The sequence below is a fragment of the Natator depressus genome, chromosome 1 (genome assembly GCF_965152275.1).
Source record: "Natator depressus isolate rNatDep1 chromosome 1, rNatDep2.hap1, whole genome shotgun sequence".
Lineage (NCBI taxonomy): Eukaryota > Metazoa > Chordata > Testudines > Cheloniidae > Natator > Natator depressus.
In genome coordinates, this window is record NC_134234.1 from 80153906 (window position 1) to 80173542 (window position 19637).

General features: G+C 44.5%; 1 protein-coding gene across 12 annotated transcripts in view; it reads right to left on the minus strand.

The window, feature by feature from the left end:
• The window catches only part of MYCBP2 (MYC binding protein 2), a 409657-nt gene that overhangs the window by 306989 nt on the left and 83031 nt on the right, over positions 1–19637 (minus strand). For 11 of the 12 annotated variants that reach the window (XM_074962231.1, XM_074962238.1, XM_074962204.1 and 8 more), the window contains exons 12-14: positions 10463–10667; positions 3931–4095; positions 3080–3238 (exon numbers count right to left, since the gene is read on the minus strand). In XM_074962231.1, coding sequence (XP_074818332.1) covers positions 3080–3238; positions 3931–4095; positions 10463–10667 — 529 coding nt within the window. The remainder of the gene's footprint in view (positions 1–3079; positions 3239–3930; positions 4096–10462; positions 10668–19637) is intronic. The other variant, XM_074962245.1, reaches the window with a different exon arrangement.

Consider the following 19637-nt stretch of genomic DNA (forward strand, 5'->3'; position numbering starts at 1 on the left):
CAAACTAAACAATCCCAGTTCCCTCAGCCTCTCCTCATAAGTCATGTGTTTCAGACCCCTAATCATTTTTGTTGCCCTTCGCTGGACTCTCTCCAATTTTTCCACATCCTTCTTGTAGTGTGGGGCCCAAAACTGGACACAGTACTCCAGATGAAGCCTCACCAATGTCAAATAGAGGAGAACAATCACGTCCCTCGATCTGCTGGCTATGCCCCTACTTATACATCCCAAAATGCCATTGGCCTTCTTGGCAACAAGGGCACACTGTTGACTCATATCCAGCTTCTCGTCCACTGTCACCCCTAGGTCCTTTTCTGCAGACCTGTTGCCTAGCCATTCGGTCCCTAGTCTGTAGCGGTGCATTGGATTCTTCCGTCCTAAGTGCAGGACCCTGCACTTATCCTTGTTGAACCTCATCCAATTTCTTTTGGCCCAATCCTCCAATTTGTCTAGGTCCCTCTGTATCCTATCCCTACCTGCCACCATATCTACCACTCCTCCTAGTTTAGTATCATCCGCAAATTTCCTGAGAGTGCAATCCACACATCCTCCAGATCATTTATGAAGATATTGAACAAAACCGGCCCCAGGAAAGACCCTTGGGGCACTCCACTTGATACCGGCTGCCATCTAGACATGGAGCCATTGATCACTACCCGTTGAGCCCGACAATCTAGCCAACTTTCTACCCACCTTATAGTGCATTCATCCAGCCCATACTTCTTTAACTTGCTGACAAGAATACTGTGGGAGACAGTGTCAAAAGCTTTGCTAAAGTCAAGAAACAATACATCCACTGCTTTCCCTTCATCCACAGAACCAGTAATCTCATCATTGAAGGCAATTAGATTAGTCAGGCATGACCTTCCCTTGGTGAATCCATGCTGACTGTTCCTGATCACTTTCCTCTAGTGTAAGTGCTTCAGGATTGTTTCCTTGAGGACCTGCTCCATGATTTTTCTGGGGACTGAGGTGGGGCTCAGTGTATGGTGTTCTGCACCTCCCTAAGGAAGCCAAAGGACTGTAACCAGGATTCCCTCCTCATGTCAATCCCCACTGTCAAGACACAGGTAGTTGTGTCTGAGGAGTCCACTGCAGCCTGTAGCATGGCCTGGTGAGTAACCTGCCCTCCTGCAGAACTGCCTGGAAAGATCCAATCTTGCAAAGGCAGCTTATCTGCGAACTCAGCCAATTGCCCATAGTTAATAAAATCATACTCTGCCATGAGGGCTAAGTAATTTGAAATATTAAATTGAAGTCCTGCCAAGGAGAAGACCTTTCTTCCCATGAAATCTAGTCTCTTACCCTCTCTATCGGATGGGCTGGAGCAGGGCTGTTGTAAAGCCACCTGGATAACCAATGAGTTCAGGGGAGGATAAGAGAACAGGAACTCTGACCATTTGGTAGGGACATAATACCTTTTTTCAGCCCCTTTTGATGAAGGTGCACATGTGGCTGGGGTTGGAGGATGGCCTCATTGATTAGCGGGGCTACCCTCGCTGGTACCAAAGTGTGTAAATTGTCAAGCAGCTGGTGTTGACTGTCTTGTACTTCCTATAATGGGATCATCAGCGCATTGGCTATTCTCCGCAGTAATTCTTGGAACTTATGACAGTCCGGTGTCCGATGGAGAGGAGGGGAGTGAAGAAGTGGCTGCATCTGAAGAGGATAAGGGATACCTCTCCGGATCCATTGGTACCATTGGAAAGGGGTTAATTGGCGCGTCATCCGGTGTCATGTTGGAACGCCTACTTGATGAGAGTTGTGGTGACGAGATGCGGAAGTCCCGGATACCAATTCTGTGGGTCAGGCAAGGTGGGGAACTGCCACAGCACCACTGGAATCTTCCGGTAGTTGTGCTTCCGGAACAGGAGCGGTAGACCATGTCAGACATCTGTAATGTCCAAATCATAAATCCTGCCAAATGCCAGTGCCAGATGAAACAGAGGTGGCAGGAACATAGCGGGGGAAGGGTCCCTTCAACTTGGTGATCAGATCTGGGCCCACTGAGACCGTAGTCCCTCCAGTACAAACATCAGATGGGGATCTGGAGTGCTTCCATGTCTCCTAGGGGGAATGGTACCCGTTCCGCTGAAGAAGCCAGTATCAGGAACTGCACCTGTCTGGAGACTGATGTTTCCCAGGATGCCAGCGGGGACACAAGTGGTGGAGTCGCAGGATCTATGATCAGCAAAAGCGGATCCAGCAACTGGTGTGGTTGTTGTTCGGTCTTGAGACTTGGAACATGTGGCTCCTTCATGGACAGAACTTATGGACAGTGCCGAATCCTTAGACTTGGAGGAAGACTTACTGCTATGCTTATGCACATGCTTCCTTGGTTCATAGGTAGGCCCAGCGCGGGGTCCTTAGCACTGATACCAGCGGATCCCGATGGCAGGGAAGCACTCTTCACCTGTTTAGGACAATGTGCGGGGCGATTCCCCGGCCGAGATCCGATGACAGTTCCATGGCAGTCTCCCTAAGGTGTTTCCTGAGGTGGGAGTCCAATTCTCTTGAGAACAGGCAGGAAAAGAGAGGCAGATACTGCACCTTGACATGATGTGGATTTCCCCCAAGCTGATGGAAAATGAGTGAGGGCAGGAAACACAGATTTTGAACCCCAGAGGCTTCAGAATAATCCAGTACCCAGGCCTGGGGAGTGTTTGGTGACAAACACTCCGAAAGTGGCATCCCAAGTCCTAAATCTGGTATAAAAGGATAAATTCAAACAAAAATAAAAAAAGGGAATACAGAACAAATAATAAATCTAAACTACGAACAGTATTAAGGATATTTAGAAAAGCTTTGGAAAGTGCAACACAAGGACATAGAGTAAAAGCTCCAACTTGAACCAGGCACCATTTATCGCCTCAGGCAAAACCACAAGGCAGCTCAGGGCGTATGCGCGGACCGCCAAACAGTACTGCTTTCAAAAGTTCTAGCACCAGGCTCATGCACATAACCCTCCGTAGAATACAACAGGGACCATCACTTGAAGAATATACTGTTTCAAACACAATCTGAATAAAAGTTTAACTATATTTTCATTCTTGTTATTTTCTAAAAACAAGCAGCTCACCTTTTCCTCCCTGGCTCATGGAGCCTGTGTCTCGTCCACACTGTCCTTTATTATTCACACCAAATGTCCAAACCTCTCCATTCTTCATTAACACACATGAATGAGCTTTGCCCATAGCTACCTGAGTCACAAAATGGCCTTTCAAATCTGTTACTAAACCTGTGAGATATAAAACATTTGGATGATGAACAGGATTCTCTCTCTCTGGATCAGAGATTCACTATATCACAAGTAGTGCTAAAAAACATTTAATTTTTTAATCGGGAGTAGAGGTAAGGTGAGAATGGTAGAATATTGGAGTTAGTAAAACAAATGCCTGGTCTACACCTAAAGCTTAGGTTGACCTAGTTATGTCACGCAGTAGTGTAAAAAATTCACACCCGAGAAATGTAGTTAAATTGACATAAAGCCCCAGTATAGATATCCACTAGGTCACTGGAAGAATTCTTCTGTCGACCTACCTACCACCTCTCAAGGGGGTGGTCTAACTACAGCTATGGAAAAAAAACCCCTTCCGTCACTGTAACAAGTGTCTACGCTGTAGCTGTGCTGCTGTAGCATCTGTAGTGCAGACAAGGCCACAGGTAGTGAAGAAAAAGGAAGGAAGGAAGAACAGTCATAACTAATCTGCCCAGTCAATACAATAAATATACAAGTTTTTTTTATAAAGTGATTTCATACAGAACCATAATCCAATTGGAACAAAAGTTTCTCTAACATTTCATTTAAACTGGCATGTGTCAATGCTGAAAAAATGCAACCAAACAATATTTTAAAGACATGTCTCTCTTACATCTGTACTTAACTGGCATTATTTGGCTTTAAATAATGTTTCTCAAATATCAACTTACTTGTGCTGTCAGAGTAAATGGCATCTTTTCCAAACATATAGAGTTCTCCATCTTTTGAAATGACAGAACTGCTCCCATTATTGCATGCTGTATATACTACAATCTTTCCTTCCATTTTAATGATCTTTTTAGGCTTATAAGGTTTTGACTGCCGTCTGCTTTTAGCTTTAAAAGAAGAAAGGTATTTTACAAATATGCTTCACCAAGAAGTGAGGGCAAGAAGAAAATAAGATTTTCACCAGCTAAACTATGAACATTTGCTTCATAATACAATAAGGTTCCTTAGACTATCCCTACAAAAGTCTGTTTGCTGATTCTCCCACTGAAAGTAATTTTTTGGTTGTTTTTGTAAAATACCATTAACTTTTTTATCATTAGTGGAATGGTAAGCAAGCAAAATTTGTGCCTAGGCTGACATTTTTATGACGACTCTGCAAGGCTTCTTTAGTTGGTTCGTTTATACTCGATATAACAATAAGTGATCCTAAAAAGCAATATGACAGGTTTCAGAGTAACAGCCGTGTTAGTCTGTATTCGTAAAAAGAAAAAAGAAAAGGAGTACTTGTGGCACCTTAGAGACTAACCAGTTTATTTGAGCATGAGCTTTCGTGAGTGAGCTGTAGCTCACGAAAGCTCATGCTCAAATAAACTGGTTAGTCTCTAAGGTGCCACAAGTACTCCTTTTCTTTTTTCTTTTTAAAAAGCAATACTTGCTCACAAAAGTTTTTTGTCTGAAACTGAAAAGATGCATAAGCAGAAGCTGAAGTCATTTGTATCACAGTAAGTCTGCAGACCGGATTTTTATTATTTTAAAATCTTGGTTTAAAAATTTTTAAATCTTCCAGTAATCTCTCAGATCAAGACGTGATCATGTTCCCATGTAAGTCTCATTAAGCTTCAATAGAAGCCACAATATTAGCTTCCCTAATAGAATTAGCACAACTATGTATATATTTTAGCTAAAATTATAACATGATAAAGCCCCAATGAAAGCCAATCGACAATGATATTACTGTTAAGATTTCATGCAATTGTTCAGAAAACCTAGAAATTACAAGTAAATTTTAAACAGTCTGTCATATTTTACATCTTAAATATATATCTACTAATTTTAAAAGCTTCCTCTAGACACATTCAGCATAATCAAGGCTGCAACTGTAGTTTAGTTTTAAACCTCTCAACTGTCTCCTAACTTTGCCACCAGAGTTTTGGGGCCCCTTTCTGTTGCCACCTGAACCACAAGGGAAAATGTTTGGGACTCTTAAATGTTTGGGACCCACCAAATCCACTGGACCCCACACTCTGAAACCCTGCAAGGGGACCAGGTCTCAGAGCCTGGCTCCAACCCATGCCCGAACATCTACACTACAATTTTTAGCCATGCAGCCTAAAGCCTGAATCAACTGACCCCGGCTCTTAGACGCGGTGCCACAGGTTTTTTTCACTGCAGTATAGAGGTACCCTTATTTGTGAACTAAGCATATCAGATATGAAGTCAAAAACACAAACACACAACTCAACAATGCCATTTTTAGAGAGTCACCATTCAGACTAGAACTAGACTAAGGCCATGTCTACACTGCACTTCCATGGTTAAAACTTTTGTCGCTCAGGGGTGTAAAAAACCACACCCCTGAATGAAAAAAGTTTTAACAATGGAAAGCACCGGTGTGGACTGCGCTTTGTCAGCGGGACCTGCTCTCCCGTCAAAGTTACCACCCCTCAGTGGGGGTGGTTTTATTTGGTTACTGGGAGACCTCTCTCCCAGTGACAAAGAGCAGCTACTCTGCTTACCTTACAATGGCACAGCTGCGCCATTGTAAAGTGCGCAGTGTAGACAGCCTAAGTTTGCACAGTCGGAACAGATGATCTTAGCAGCTGTTCTTTGAATGGACCTTAGACAGTCAGATGGTGGCAGAAGGCCAAAAGGTATTCTTCTGTACTCAATCATCCGGATCTGAAAATTAAAACAGTTTACACTGTTCCTTGATCAATCAATAGCCTAGCAACCTCTGTTTAGAAATCTAATTTTACTATCACTTTATTATGGAAGTGCAGTAGTGACTTCACAGTTAAGGCGAGCACAACTTTGTTTTCAAAATGCTTTAAAAGGAATACAAATAGACAGATTGATTTGAAAATAGCTAAGCGACCTCAGAGTCAGACTTTGTGGTGCAAATCTGAGGCCATATGGTCACCGAGTTCCTTCTCCAAATTACTTGGTTTTAAGTTTTCAAGTAATGAGGAATCAGACAAGTACGGAAACTGGGGTGGGTAGTTGAGAGTTGGGCATGTTCAGTGCCAGCCACAGACACTCACCACTGAAACTAGAATGGGGAGCTAAAAATGGGCATGCTTAGAGCAGATCACACAGAACTGAGACGAGCTGAGAATAAGGAAACTCGGGGGATACCACAGGCACATTGGGCAGAGACCAGGAAGAGCTGAGCCTTGGGAAACTGCTCAGGCGTCACTCCAGTCAGATTCAACACCAGCTCCTCAAGGAAAACCTCAGTTACTGAGAGGCTGAGTGAATGACCTGTCCACAGACACACCCCCGTGGTTCAGAGAGAGGCCTGTACCCCAAAGCACCATGAATTCAAATTCTCTATTTGCTTGACTTCTCTGATGAGTTTTATGTGAATCAATTCTATGGACCCCACCTAAACCCTGGGCAGTATCCACTAAAATTATATTAATGGACTGCCACTGAGTTCATCTAGTATTCAGCACCAATAGCTGATCTAATTGGTACAGCCCTGCAGTTTGGGGCTCCCACTGCTTCCCAGTGTTACCTCCAGTTAGTAGTTTAGCAGCTGAGAAATGCTCAGGAAACCTCCCCAGAGCACCCATTCATCCCATAATTGCCTCAAATCGTGCCCTACTCAGTACCTCAACTTTCTCAAAAAATTCACGGCCTAACAACTTCTTTAACAGGGAATTTAGGTTGTCGTCACTTAGCACCTCCCTCTGCTCCTCATACCTTTCCAGAACATACGAATTTAAATCTTAAAACTCAAGCATCAGAAACTCAGGAAATTAAATGGTAACAAACTTTATTAATGCAGAGGTAAGGTTGCCCCATGACAGTTTGCACCTTCAAAACATCAAGTTCAGCAAAACTCAAACTTCTAAAAACCCGGAAATTCAGAGAAATGTTTATTATAGGAGTTGGTGGTCCATTTAGACAGTTGTAGTTCTCATCTAGGTTTGAAGCGGATATGCTACTGAGGCGAGGTAATAATCAAGAGACCTAGCTTTTATACAGTGCTTTTCATTATTAGATCCCAAAGAACTTTACAACATTACCCCAATTTTACATATAGGAAACTAAGGCACAGAGAGGTGAAGTGACTTGCCCAAGGTCATGAAGCAGACCAGTGGCAGAGATGGGAACAGTCTCAGTTCAGCAGTCTTCCACTAGGCCACACGATTACTATGTGATTCCTCAGTGCTCCTCCCTACTCCTGTACATTCTGTTATAGCGGAATGGTGAAAATGGTTGTGTTTTGAAACATTTGCAATATATAGTTGCTAAGAAGGACAATGAGAGAAATCTCATCCATTGTCTATGCCCCAAAATCTTGACAGTTTTAATATGATCGTTTCCCTCCCACTGAGTATTTGCATGTGTAATTTATCTTTTCAAAAATATTTTCAGTGCCTTCTGAATATTCTGCTGTACTCTTATTATATTTCTTAACACACACACACACACACACACACAGACCCTGTGACAGAGGCAGATTTTTCCCAAGTGTTTAGTTTATTCTCAGATTTCTGCACAAGGTGGGTTTCAAAAATTCAAAGTTGCTAGGATCTGAACTTAATGAAATGATTTTTTTCTGGGGGCTGTATCAAATGACCCCACATTTAGATCACTAACCCTAGCTTGCACTCCCATGAGGCATAGCAACTGTGAAGACAATTTGTATGCATGCAAATTTTAGATTTTGAAGATTTATTGTTTAAACAGGAAGGGCTTCCCAATGTTACCTAGAACAAAGCTGGTACTATATTATAATACTATATGATTCCTGGAGCTCTACACATGGATCAGCAGCATAAAAAGCTCAGGGAGGTGTTAAGTGACCCATTCAGCTCAATGAGAAGTTCTCTGCTGAAAGAATATCCCATGGAGATGAGTACAGCCTGAAACAATAGTTCTGAGACATGTGAACTATTCCAGTCATGTCAGTGAGTATTCCCTTCCCCCCTCACTAGGGCTGAAGAGTTTTGATAAGATATCAAGCTCACCCATTTTTTCGGATCCTGATCTCAGTTTCAGTGTATTCTTGGTGAATAGAAAAGGAGTACTTGTGGCACCTTAGAGACTAACCAATTTATTTGAGCATAAGCTTTCGTGAGCTACAGCTCACTTAAGCTTATGCTCAAATAAACTGGTTAGTCTCTAAGGTGCCACAAGTACTCCTTTTCTTTTTGCGAATACAGACTAACACGGCTGCTACTCTGAAACCTGTCATTCTTGGCAAATGTTTCAAGCATGCTTGTTTAAACTCCTCACCCAGAAGGACAGAGCTTACCCATATCTTGGCTCACATATGGGGGAAGGGCTAGGGAGAGAGGTAGACACTCCGAGAAAGGCAAGCTCTCCCCTCCCCCAACTTGGCTCACATGAGGCGTCGGGGAGGGGGGGGAAGACCCCTAGATGGGCAGGACCCCCCAGATGCTGACACTCACATCGGGCAGGGATCAGACCACCGGGGGAGCAGTGGGGAAGGAGAAGGGCTCAGACCACCCCAGATAGAGAAGTCCCTTTCAGAACCTGGCTCACATGGCAGGGAGGAGCGGAAACAGATAGGCAAATCACACCCCTGTAGATGGGCTGGGGACCTCCAGATCATGGCACACACACAGGAGGTGAACATGGGGCTGACAGGCACCCCTACCCCATTATCTCCCAGTCCACCTGTCACCTTACCCTCATAATCCCCATCCAAGTGTCCCCCTCCACCTAGTAGTACCCATCTCCTCCACATCACCTGATACAAATGCCTCTCTCCCCCTAGTCCTACCTACTTTTCCATCCATAATCATCCTCCCCTCCAGGCAAGCATTTGCTTGTGGAGTTCATTTTATTTTCAAAAAATAGTTTCAATGCCTTCTGAATATTCTACTGTATTCTGATTATATTTCCCCAAAATAAAAATCCCCCTTTCATAGAGTTTAATTGGAGCAGTATTTCTGCTCTTTTACTTCAGATTTCTGCCCTTCAGAAAGCATCAATTTTAAGAAAAACTGTTTTTCCCCTGAAGGGCTGTATCTTGTGAATCACTTAGTCAAATGGTCCCAACTTTGGAACACTGACAGTACCCCAAGACCCCATGAGGCACAGCAAATTTCAAGACACCATGATTAATTATGCAAATTCTAGAGCACTTAGAACAGCCAAGCTTTAAAACAGAAAAGCAGGTCTTAACCTTAACTATAGCAGAACTGTCACCCTGCTGCAACATAGAGGCGAGGCGTCCTACTACAACCTTTACAACAACAGCATTATAAGAAAATATAAATGTTGTAAAACCAAGAAATGCAGAGTTAAGATAACTCTTCCCACCCAAAATGGTCAAACCACCTTAACTAATCAAATGGGAATATCAATCAAAAGCAAGAATCTAACAGAATCCTAATCCCTTCCCTAATCAAACCTGTCGTCTTCTCTGTTCCAATACAACTCCAAATCAACACTCCAATTTATAGTCCAATGGACCTTCACTGCACTCTCTCCAGCACCAATGATCCCGGGGTGACTTGCTGATGGTTTGCAGAAGCTAATGGAGGGTTAAGGTTCAGGGATCCCTCTGAGAGTATATCTACACTTGGAGCTGGGGGTCTGATTCCCAGTTCAATTAGACACACTCAAATTAGCTCTCATTGAAATAGCATGCAAAAAATAGTATCACCGAGGTAGCACAGGAAGTGTTAAGAGGCAGCGCAGCCATAAACCCATATGAACACAGTGGGTATGCATTCAACACAGCTAGCCCATGCCACCAGTCACTGTTGCCCATGCTACTCTAGCTACACTACTGGTTTTAGTGTGCTAGGTCAATGAGAGCTAGCACAAGCATGTCTATGTGAGCTGTGAATCACACCCAAAGCTCCAAATAGTAAACATTCTGAGGGTCTCTTAAGGGCTGGGATCAAAGAGGCCAGTGTTAAGGTTGTGTAGAAAGTCTCTCTTAATTCTGCATTTCCTTGTTTTCCTACATTTGTGCGTGAGGAAACACTAATATTCTTGCTTGTGAACAATGAAGAGTCCGGTGGCACCTTAAAGACTAACATGCTTGCGAACATAACTTTTCATGTTAGTTGCTGGGTTCAAACACAAACTTGTGTTTACTTGCAGATAATGTGCACAAGCATGTTGATGATATGCTCGTGCATTGCTCTCGTAGTCTACCCATTTTTCCTTTCACACCTTAAGGACTGGTTAATGCTGATTTTACTGGTATAATTTACGAGTACTAATTCTGTATTAAGCCATTGATAATACAATTGTAAAACCTACTTGATTCACCATCTTCTCCTTTACTAGCAGAGCCTGTAAAGAATACACTTCCATCCTCTGCAACAAGTAAGGCATGCGAACCATCATGTCCAACGGAGAACTGGATAATCTTTGGAGATTTCGTGATTGGCAGTTCAACCCATTTTCCTGCTGAAGGACCACCTTGTTTGATTCCCAGGCTCTGATATTTGCCAGTGTAATAAATCTGAAAGGAAGAGTTATATTGTTCTCCTATCGTATCATAATACTTAAAATGAAACAATAACTGTATCTAATAAAAGCAAGATTCAAATTAAAGGGGTTCAAGGATTTTTCCCATTTAATGATTTAATGGTAAATAAGTTAAAAATCAGTCTTAATAATAACCTTAGAAAAGTTTACTATAAATGACAACCATAACTGGACTTATTTCCAGCTATGACCTCAGCAAGGTGAAATGGAATACAACAGCAACATGTATTTTTTCCCCAAGATACTCTATGCCATAGCTCTCTTCCTTTGTTTGCTCAAAAACCTTTTGATAGTTAATTACGCATTAATGCACCCGAAACTACATGAGGATTCATTTGATTACAGGAGCAGATTAACAGAAAGCATGCTTACAAAGCAAAAAGACCAAGGGAAACCAAAATAAAAAACACATTCTTTAACTTATCCAGTTATTCAATATGTTAGTACATATTGTACTTTTGGTACTAGTGTCATGATCTGGTACAAGGCACATGCTAAAACACTGGTAAAATGAGTTAAATTAAGAAATGTCAGTCTGAACATTGCTTTTAAAAAAATATCAATTTAATCATCATCCAATACCAAAAACTCTCCTTTTTTAGAAACATAGGACAGAATAAGAAGCAATGGGGGGAGGTCTAGTTGGATATTAGGAAAAACTATTTCACTAGAAGGGTGGTGAAGCACTGGAATGGGTTACCAGGGGAGGTGGTGGAATCTCCATCTTTAGAGGTTTTTAAGGCCCGGCTTGACAAAGCCCTGGCTGGGATGATTTATTTGCGGTTGGTCCTGCTTTGAGCAGCGGGTTGGACTAGATGACCTCCTGAGGCTTCTTCTAACTCTAATCACCCTATGATTCCTATGATAAGAATTGCAATACCAAATCAGACCACTGTTGCACCTGGTCCCAGTAGCCTGTCTGCAGCATAACCAGTACCAAGTTACAAGAGACCTTACAGTGCACAATTATGAAGTGACCTGCCCACAGAGGACATTTCTTCTTAAACCCCATCAGCTTAATTATTGGTTTATGCTACAAGACACAGAAGTTCATTCAAAAAATATATCCTATGTAACGTACTCTTCTCCATATCTGAATCTCTGAATACTTCCCACGCAATTATCTGTCACTTAAGCGGTCTATCCTGGGCCACTCTTCACATATCCTCTGTGTTGTTAAATCCCATAGGTTTTGCCTCTGAGTAGCACTCAGTGGAGGGATTCTTTCAATCCACCCATTTTGCATGTTCCTCCAGCTTCTCAATAGCATACCCATCATGGCAGCTATTCTGGCTTTATTCTTTACACATGCCCCATATATTTCCATCTTCTTTTCTGAATAACGTTGGCATAAAGGGTTGCTGAACTCCAACAAATCTTGGCATTTGTTATAGACTCATTCCATTTATGAAAGTAGTGTTTTTGAGGCATTTTGCTTTGGAAGGCATTTAAATGTCTGTCTGTAGCTCTAGGGGATTTCCAGCTTTTATACCCATATGTTAGGACTGAAATATCCATATGTCTATTCCCTTTATGAATTCCACCAAGCTTTGGTCTTCAATATCTTATGGGAATTAATTCTACAGGCTAAATCCATTCTACCTAAGTATTTACTTTTTGCCTTTTAGACTCTCATACTACTTCTTGAGGCAGCATTTTGTGAAGCAGTCTTGCAGTACTTTTGGTCACTTCTTTGAGACAGCACTGCAGGCATCATACCCTTTAGCTAAGTGCCATTCTTAGTGGCATAGACAGTTCTTTTACAGACTCACCTGATTCATGGAACATCAAAAGGCAAGAAGAAGTAACGGTTATTTACTGTAACTGTGTTTTTTTGAGATGTGATGCAGACATGTATTCAACTTAGGTGTGCCACACCTAGCACACTGGAGCCGGACAGTACCTGTAGAGGGGCAGCACTCCCACGTCATGGCTGTGGCTATTTGAGGTGACACTGCCCCAACCCCCTCTCAGTTCCTTTGCACCAAAAGCTCAAGTGCAGACTATGATGGAGAGTGGGTCATGGAATACACATCTGCATCACATCTCAAAGCACCACAGTTACAGTAAATAACCATTCCTCCTTCTTGGAGTTGATGTAGACATATACGCCACTTTGGGCTTGTCTACACTTACCGGGGGATCGATGTGCAGCGATCGAGGCATTGGTGGTAGATTTAGAAGACCCGTTAAATCGACCACAGATCGCTCTCCCGTTGGACTCCTGTACTCCACCGGATCGAGAAGAGTAAGGGGAGTCAACAGGAGAGTGTCTCCAGTCGACATCGCGTAGTGTGGACTCCGCGGTAAGCAGATCTAAGCTACATCGACTTGAATTATGCTACTCACATAACTCAAATTGCGTAGCTTAGATCGACCTTCCTGTAGTGTAGACAAGGCCTCAGCTCACTCAAAAGCAATATGGAAACATCACTGAGGAACGCTATCAGAGTTGCTTGTGTTCTCATCAAATGAATTTGTATCTGCTGAGAAGGCATAGCTGAAGCTCTCATACACAGTCTTGGAACAAGAGGTTATCCATCTAGAGATGGTCTGTGCAGAGACCTCTGGCCCTTTTGTGAGGTCCGCATATGAAACAAACAGTGAGGCAAAGTATGAAACAGTTCAGTCCTGTTCAGATGAAAGGTTAGACACTGCTTGACATCCAACATATGGAGGAGCTGTTCCTTTGGAAAGAAATGCGTCTTGGGGAAAAAACACAGATAAATACACCGCCTGATTCAGATGAAACTCAGATCATCTTGGAAAAAACTTTGGGTGTGGCCAAAGCACTATTTGCCCCTTGAGAAATGCACGTAAGAAGAGCCCACCATCGGGGCCTGCAACTGACCCACCCTCCTTGCAGATGTAATGGTTATCAAGAATGCAGTTTTCTGAGACAGGAGGGGCAGCAGACAGGATGCAAGGGGCTCCAATGGAGGGTCAATTAGAGCCACCAGAACTGCGTTTAGGTCCCACAATGGGACTGGCTCTCGGACCAGATGATGTAAGTGGAGAAGCCCTTTCAGAAATCTTATCACGGTAGTATTGGAAATAACTGATTTCCCCTAAATAAGATATTGCTGCAAAATGCACTCAGTGAACTCAGTCAGCCCTGATTTCTAAAGATGTAGTAGGTACTCCAACATGTCCTAGACGGAAGTCCCTGTTGGTTGGGTCCCGCAGGCCAAGAACCACACCGAGAACCTCTTCCACTTCACTAAGTAGGCTGTCCTAGTGGAGGACTTCCTACTGTTGAATAGGACATGTTGGACAGACACCAAGCACTGTTCTACCTCTTCATTCAGCCATGCAACAGCCATGCCATGAGGTGCATGGAGCTGATCACAGGATGGAGAGTGTGGCCATGGTTCTGAGTGAGCAGGTCGGGACAGAGAGGAAGCAGTATGGGAGCCTTGAACAAGGAGGTATGTGAACCAGCACTGTTTCAGCCACACCACAACAATTAAGATGAGCTTGCCCCGATCCACCTTGAGCTTGAGGATGCCCTGAGGAATGATCAGAATAGGGTGAAAGATGTACAACAGAGTCAACTACATGCTGCAGTGGAAAGTATCCAAGAGGGAGCCCAGGCTGAGCCCCCCCCCAAAAACAGAATTGGCCCCGCTTTCTGTTTTTCCTCATCACAAAGAGGTCAATCGTGGGGATGTCCCAGATCGCAAAAACGACCTTGAGGACACTGGCTGTCAGGGACCACTCATGGAGAAAAACCTCCTGAAATGGTTCACAAGACAATTCTGCATCTCCAGCAAGTGGACTGCTACCGTAGGGATGTCTTCTTTGATGCAGAATTGCCACAGGTTGATGGCCTCTGGGCAGAGTAACCTGAAAAGTGCTCCTCCTTGTTTGTTCACATCGCAGTGGTATTATCGGGGAATATGTGAACCACTGAGTCCCTGATATGGTATTGGAAGGCACAACATGCATTGTGGATGGCCCAAATGTTGATATGGAGCGAGGTTTCCTGTTCCAACCCCAGGATCTGCATACACTGAGTCCAGATGCATCCCTCCTCCCTGCCCCCCCACCAAAAGGGAGGCATTAGTAACTAAACTTGGTTGGAGAAGGCTGAGTGAAGGGGACTCCTCAGTACACATTGCATGGGGATGCCCAAAAGCTCAAGGAGTCTAGGACTAGTGGAGGAACACAAACCAATCTATCCAGAGAATGTAAGGCAGGACAGTAGACCATCCTGAGGCCACATATGAAGATGGTGAAGGTATAACCTGGCTAACTAGACCACTTATGTCCCAACGGGCTCAGAGACATCCTGACTGTCATGGAGGGCTGAGATTGCAGACTGAGGCAGAGCTGTTGAAATGCCTGGAAACAATTAGTTGGAAGAACGCTCTCGACCTCGTGGAATCTAACAGGGCCCCAATGAACTCAATTTTCTGAGTGGGAGCCAACGATGACTTTCTGGCATTTAAAATTAACCCCAGTTGGTGGAGCACAGACAACATGATAGTGACATTGGCAAGAACCTCCTCTCTAGAGCCGCCCTTCAGTAACCAATTGTCAAGGTACAGGAAGATATGGATTCCTTTCCTCCTGAGATATGCCATGACCACAGCAATGCATTTGGTGAAAAGTCAGGGGGCAGAAGAGAGGCTAAATGTTCTCCTACCACAAACCGAAGAAAATTTCCTGTGATTCATTAGAATCGCCATATGAAAGTAAGCATCCTGAGATCCAAAGCAACTAACCAGTCATTTCTGAGACAGCACGGGGAAGAAAGCCAATAGAGTGACTATGCTGAACTTCATGTATTTGATGAATATGTTGACGCCGCGAAAGTCAAAGACAGATCTTATCCCACTCTTAGGTTTTGGTATCAGGAAGTACCAAGAGTAGAAGCCGTGGCCCCAGTGTTCTAGCAGAACTTCCTACACTTCTCCCAACGTCAGCAGAGGGCTGACTTGCTTAATGAGCAGTGTTTCGTGAGACGGGTCCTTGAAGAGGAACAGTGGGATACGGATGGCATGTGTAGAGGAACTGGATGGCATAGCCCCATCTGACAGTGTCTAGAACATAACTGTCAGAGGTAATCAAGTCCCACACATTGTAAAAATGGGACAGTCTGTCCCCAAAGGAACATGGGGACAAAGAGGGTAAAGCAATAATTAGAACAGTGCTCTGGACCAAGCACTCAAAATGGCTGCTTAGCAAGTGCCAAGTGAAGGCATGGACTGACTGAACCCTGAACCTGAGTGATTCCTTTTGTGAGACCTATCCCTCTTTCTGGGGTAGTCGCCCTGCTTCCTGTTGCTGAACCCCACAGCAGCATCTCTGCGTGGGCTGTATATACGCCCCAAAGGACCTCCAGGTAGCCTGGGAATCCTTAAAGGAGTGCAAAAAGTGTCAGTCTTGTCCAAGAACTAGGTCTGGATGTCAAAAGGCAAGTCCTCAATGTCTTGCTGGACATCCAAAGTGATCCCAGAGTTTTGCAGCCAGGAAGTTCTCCTCAGAGTAACCACAGCGGCCATCACCCTGGCTGAAGCACCTGCAACATCAAGGGGAAACTCCAGTGATATCCTGGCCACAAACCAGCCTTCTGTAACAAACACCCTAAATTCCTCAAGCAAGCCCTTGAGCAACTGGTCCACACACTTGGACACTGCTGACCAGTTGAGAAAATCAAATGTGGACAGCAAAGCTTGTTGATCGGTTGGGACGATAAGGTATAGACCTTTCTGGCCAAAGGTCCAACTACTTGGAGTTTCTATCCTTGAGGATGGGCTTGAACTTACCCTGTCGGGCGCTGTCATTCATTGCCATTACAACCAGAGAATTCAGGGACAGATGGGAACAGAACCCTTAAAATTCCTGCACAGGAGCAAAGTAGCGCTTCTCCATGCACTTAGCTACCAGTGGTACTGAGACCAATGTACTCCACAGGGCTCTCACTGTCTCGAAGAGCACATTATTACTCCAGAGGGCCACTCCCTCAGGGACAGATGGCTGTAGAATGTCCACCAGTGTGTGTGCGTTCTCCTGAAGAAACACTGCCTGGATGCAGAAGGATGCAGCTCCACAGCGTAAAAGGTCCTGGTATGCCATAAAGTCTTCCAGAATAGAAGGGGAGGACAAACCAGGCAGCACTGCATCATCTGGAGATGAGGACAAGGCTCTTGGCTGAGCCAAACCAGCTCTTGCTCCTGGAATGACATACCCGGACAGAAAGACTCCAGCAGCTCTTCAGGGAGGAAAACCACCGATGTCTGAGCTTGCAGCTGATCTGCAGCCACCATTGTCAATCTTGCCTTTGAATGGGACCAGGAGCAAGATCTCCACTAACAAGAAGCATCCCACGGTCTCCAAGGTAGGCACTGATACGGATAGGACATTGGTGGCTAGTAGGTGCCAGGCCAGGGACCTCCAACCAGGGCATATGTCAACCGCGGCAGCCATACTGGTCCACTGGCAGGCTAAGCAGAGCAGGAGGCGGATGACCCCAACTTGGAAGCAGAAGAGTCCTGTGATCTCAAAGACATGGGTGGAGCAACTCCCAAGGGAGCCAAAAGACAAATCAATTCATCCATTGCCCAAAACGAGTCTGGAATCAGTGCCCCCGATGAAGGCAGTACCATCAGTATCAATCATGCTGGTACCGCAGGCAGCATCAGTCCTTGTGCACCCAAGTGCATCAATGTTGAGGGTGGTGACAGTTGCCATGGAAGCAGCTGTGGCATCAATTGTAGCGGGGCTATGGATGGTCCCAGTACCGAGGTCCTCGGTACTGATTCTGGTAGCATACCCATCCCAGCCACCAGGGGAGAAGCATCTTGGGTACAATGCTGAGGGGCCCAATGATTGGTGGCAAACTCCTTTGGAGGGGCTATCGAAGGTATTTGACTTGCAAAATCTTGGACCAGCAATGAGGATGGGCCCGAAAGGCAGGGCAATTCTACCACAGTCTGGTACTTTGATGCAGTGGATACAGTTTGTAAGGCCTCACCCTTGTCGGTACCGGACTCAACGAACATCCGGAGACCAGAACTGGAACAATGGTATTGGGGTTATGACGTCCCTACTCAGTACTAGGGAAGAGCCAAAGGTACCTGCGCCATCATGCGCAACAGAGCCAGCCCTCCATCAGTCTGAGCTCTTTCTGGGGGAGGCAAAGGAGTTGCCCCACAACCTGGAACCATTATAATTTGTCTTATGAGACCTCTTCTTTGGCACAGATGACGGAGAAAGGCTCCTGAGCCTCTTCAGGGAGGCACCTGCCCCAGAACAAGAGACAGCAGCGCTCTCCAAGCCCAAGGGTGCGCTCCGGCCCAAGGAGGGCCTCAGTACCAGATCATCTCACATGGCCTGTTCAAGCAGGTGCTGCTTGAGGCAAAGCTCCCGCGCAACCTGAGTCCTCTCCTTAAATGATCTACGCTCTTAAGGTGTGCCTTACCAACAAAAAGCAAGCACCACATGTGGGGTCGCTGTTCGAGATCATTCCTCCACATGAACGGCAATGTTTAAACCCAGATGAGGGCATCACCGGGAACACTACATAGCAACTAACACTAACTACATATAATAAAAAGAAAAGGAGTACTTGTGGCACCTGAGAGACTAACCAATTTATTTGAGCATAAGCTTTCATGAGCTACAGCTCACTTCATCAGTATGCATCCGATGAAGTGAGCTGTAGCTCACGAAAGCTTATGCTCAAATAAATTGGTTAGTCTCTAAGGTGCCACAAGTACTCCTTTTCTTTTTGCGAATACAGACTAACGCGGCTGTTACTCTGATACATATAATAAAAGTAGGCTAAGATTAAATGCAAAGTTGTGAGACTACAATCACACACAGAGCTCCGACTCCAGCCACAAGCAGTAAGAAGGAACAGAGGGGTGTCGGGGCAGCGCCACTTCATGTAGCCAGAGAAGGGGCCACAGCCACAAGGTGCAAGTGCCACCCCTCTACAGGTACTGATAGGCAAAAGACTCCAGTTCCAGTGCGTTGGATGCACATCTCAAATTTCACTTCAGCCTCCAGACATAGTTAAAGTTATAAAAAGTTGTTGAAAACTTTAAAAATCACCCCTAAAGACAGTGTCAATGAGTTTGGCCTGGACAAATTTCACATTGGTGGCAATGTGCTGTTCTGTACTGTATGCAGCAAGGCTGTAGATTACATTCGAAGACAGACAATTGTAGAACACATGGAAAGCACTAAAACTGAATGGAAAAAAAATGAAAACAAGAGGCTGAAACAGCAGGACCATTGACAATAGTAAAGAAACAATGCACTGTGACTAGCTCATTCCATTAATTTTATTTTATTATGACTGATGGCATTGGTGGTTTCAAACTTGCTTAAAAATTGTAAATATATCAATAAAACATTGTGTTCAACTAATACCTGTATATATTGTGGCTAAGGAAACTAAAGTTCAGCATTTCATTTTAATAGCGGAAAAAAGGCAATTTTTTTTTTAAATTAGAGAATTTGGGTGTTTTTCTTTTTTTTTTTTCTTTCAAATCACCGAAAACTAGGACTCCTGGTTCTAATAAAACTCCAGCTGCATTATAAAGAGCAATTTACAGGGAGTTCAGTGAGATTTGGTGGGGGGTGGCATACTATTCTGGCAGTAAATGGACTGTAGAATGTGAAGATCATGCATATGTAAACCCTCTGTGACAAAGTTCCTCCTCTACCTTGATGGGTCTTGCACTTATTGGCAGATTTGTTTGCCTTGGAGCTTCATGGCAGCCCTTAGTTTGGCCGTTTTCGTGAACCCACAGTCCAGGTCAACTCCTCCTGTGTCTGACCAGGAGTTGGGAGGTTCGGGGGGAACCCGGGCCCGCCCTCTAATCTGGGTTCCAGCCCAGGGCCCTGTGGAATGCTGCTGTCTAGAGTGCCTCCTGGAACAGCTGTGTGACAGCTACAACGCCCTGGGCTACTTCCCCATGGCCTCCTCCCA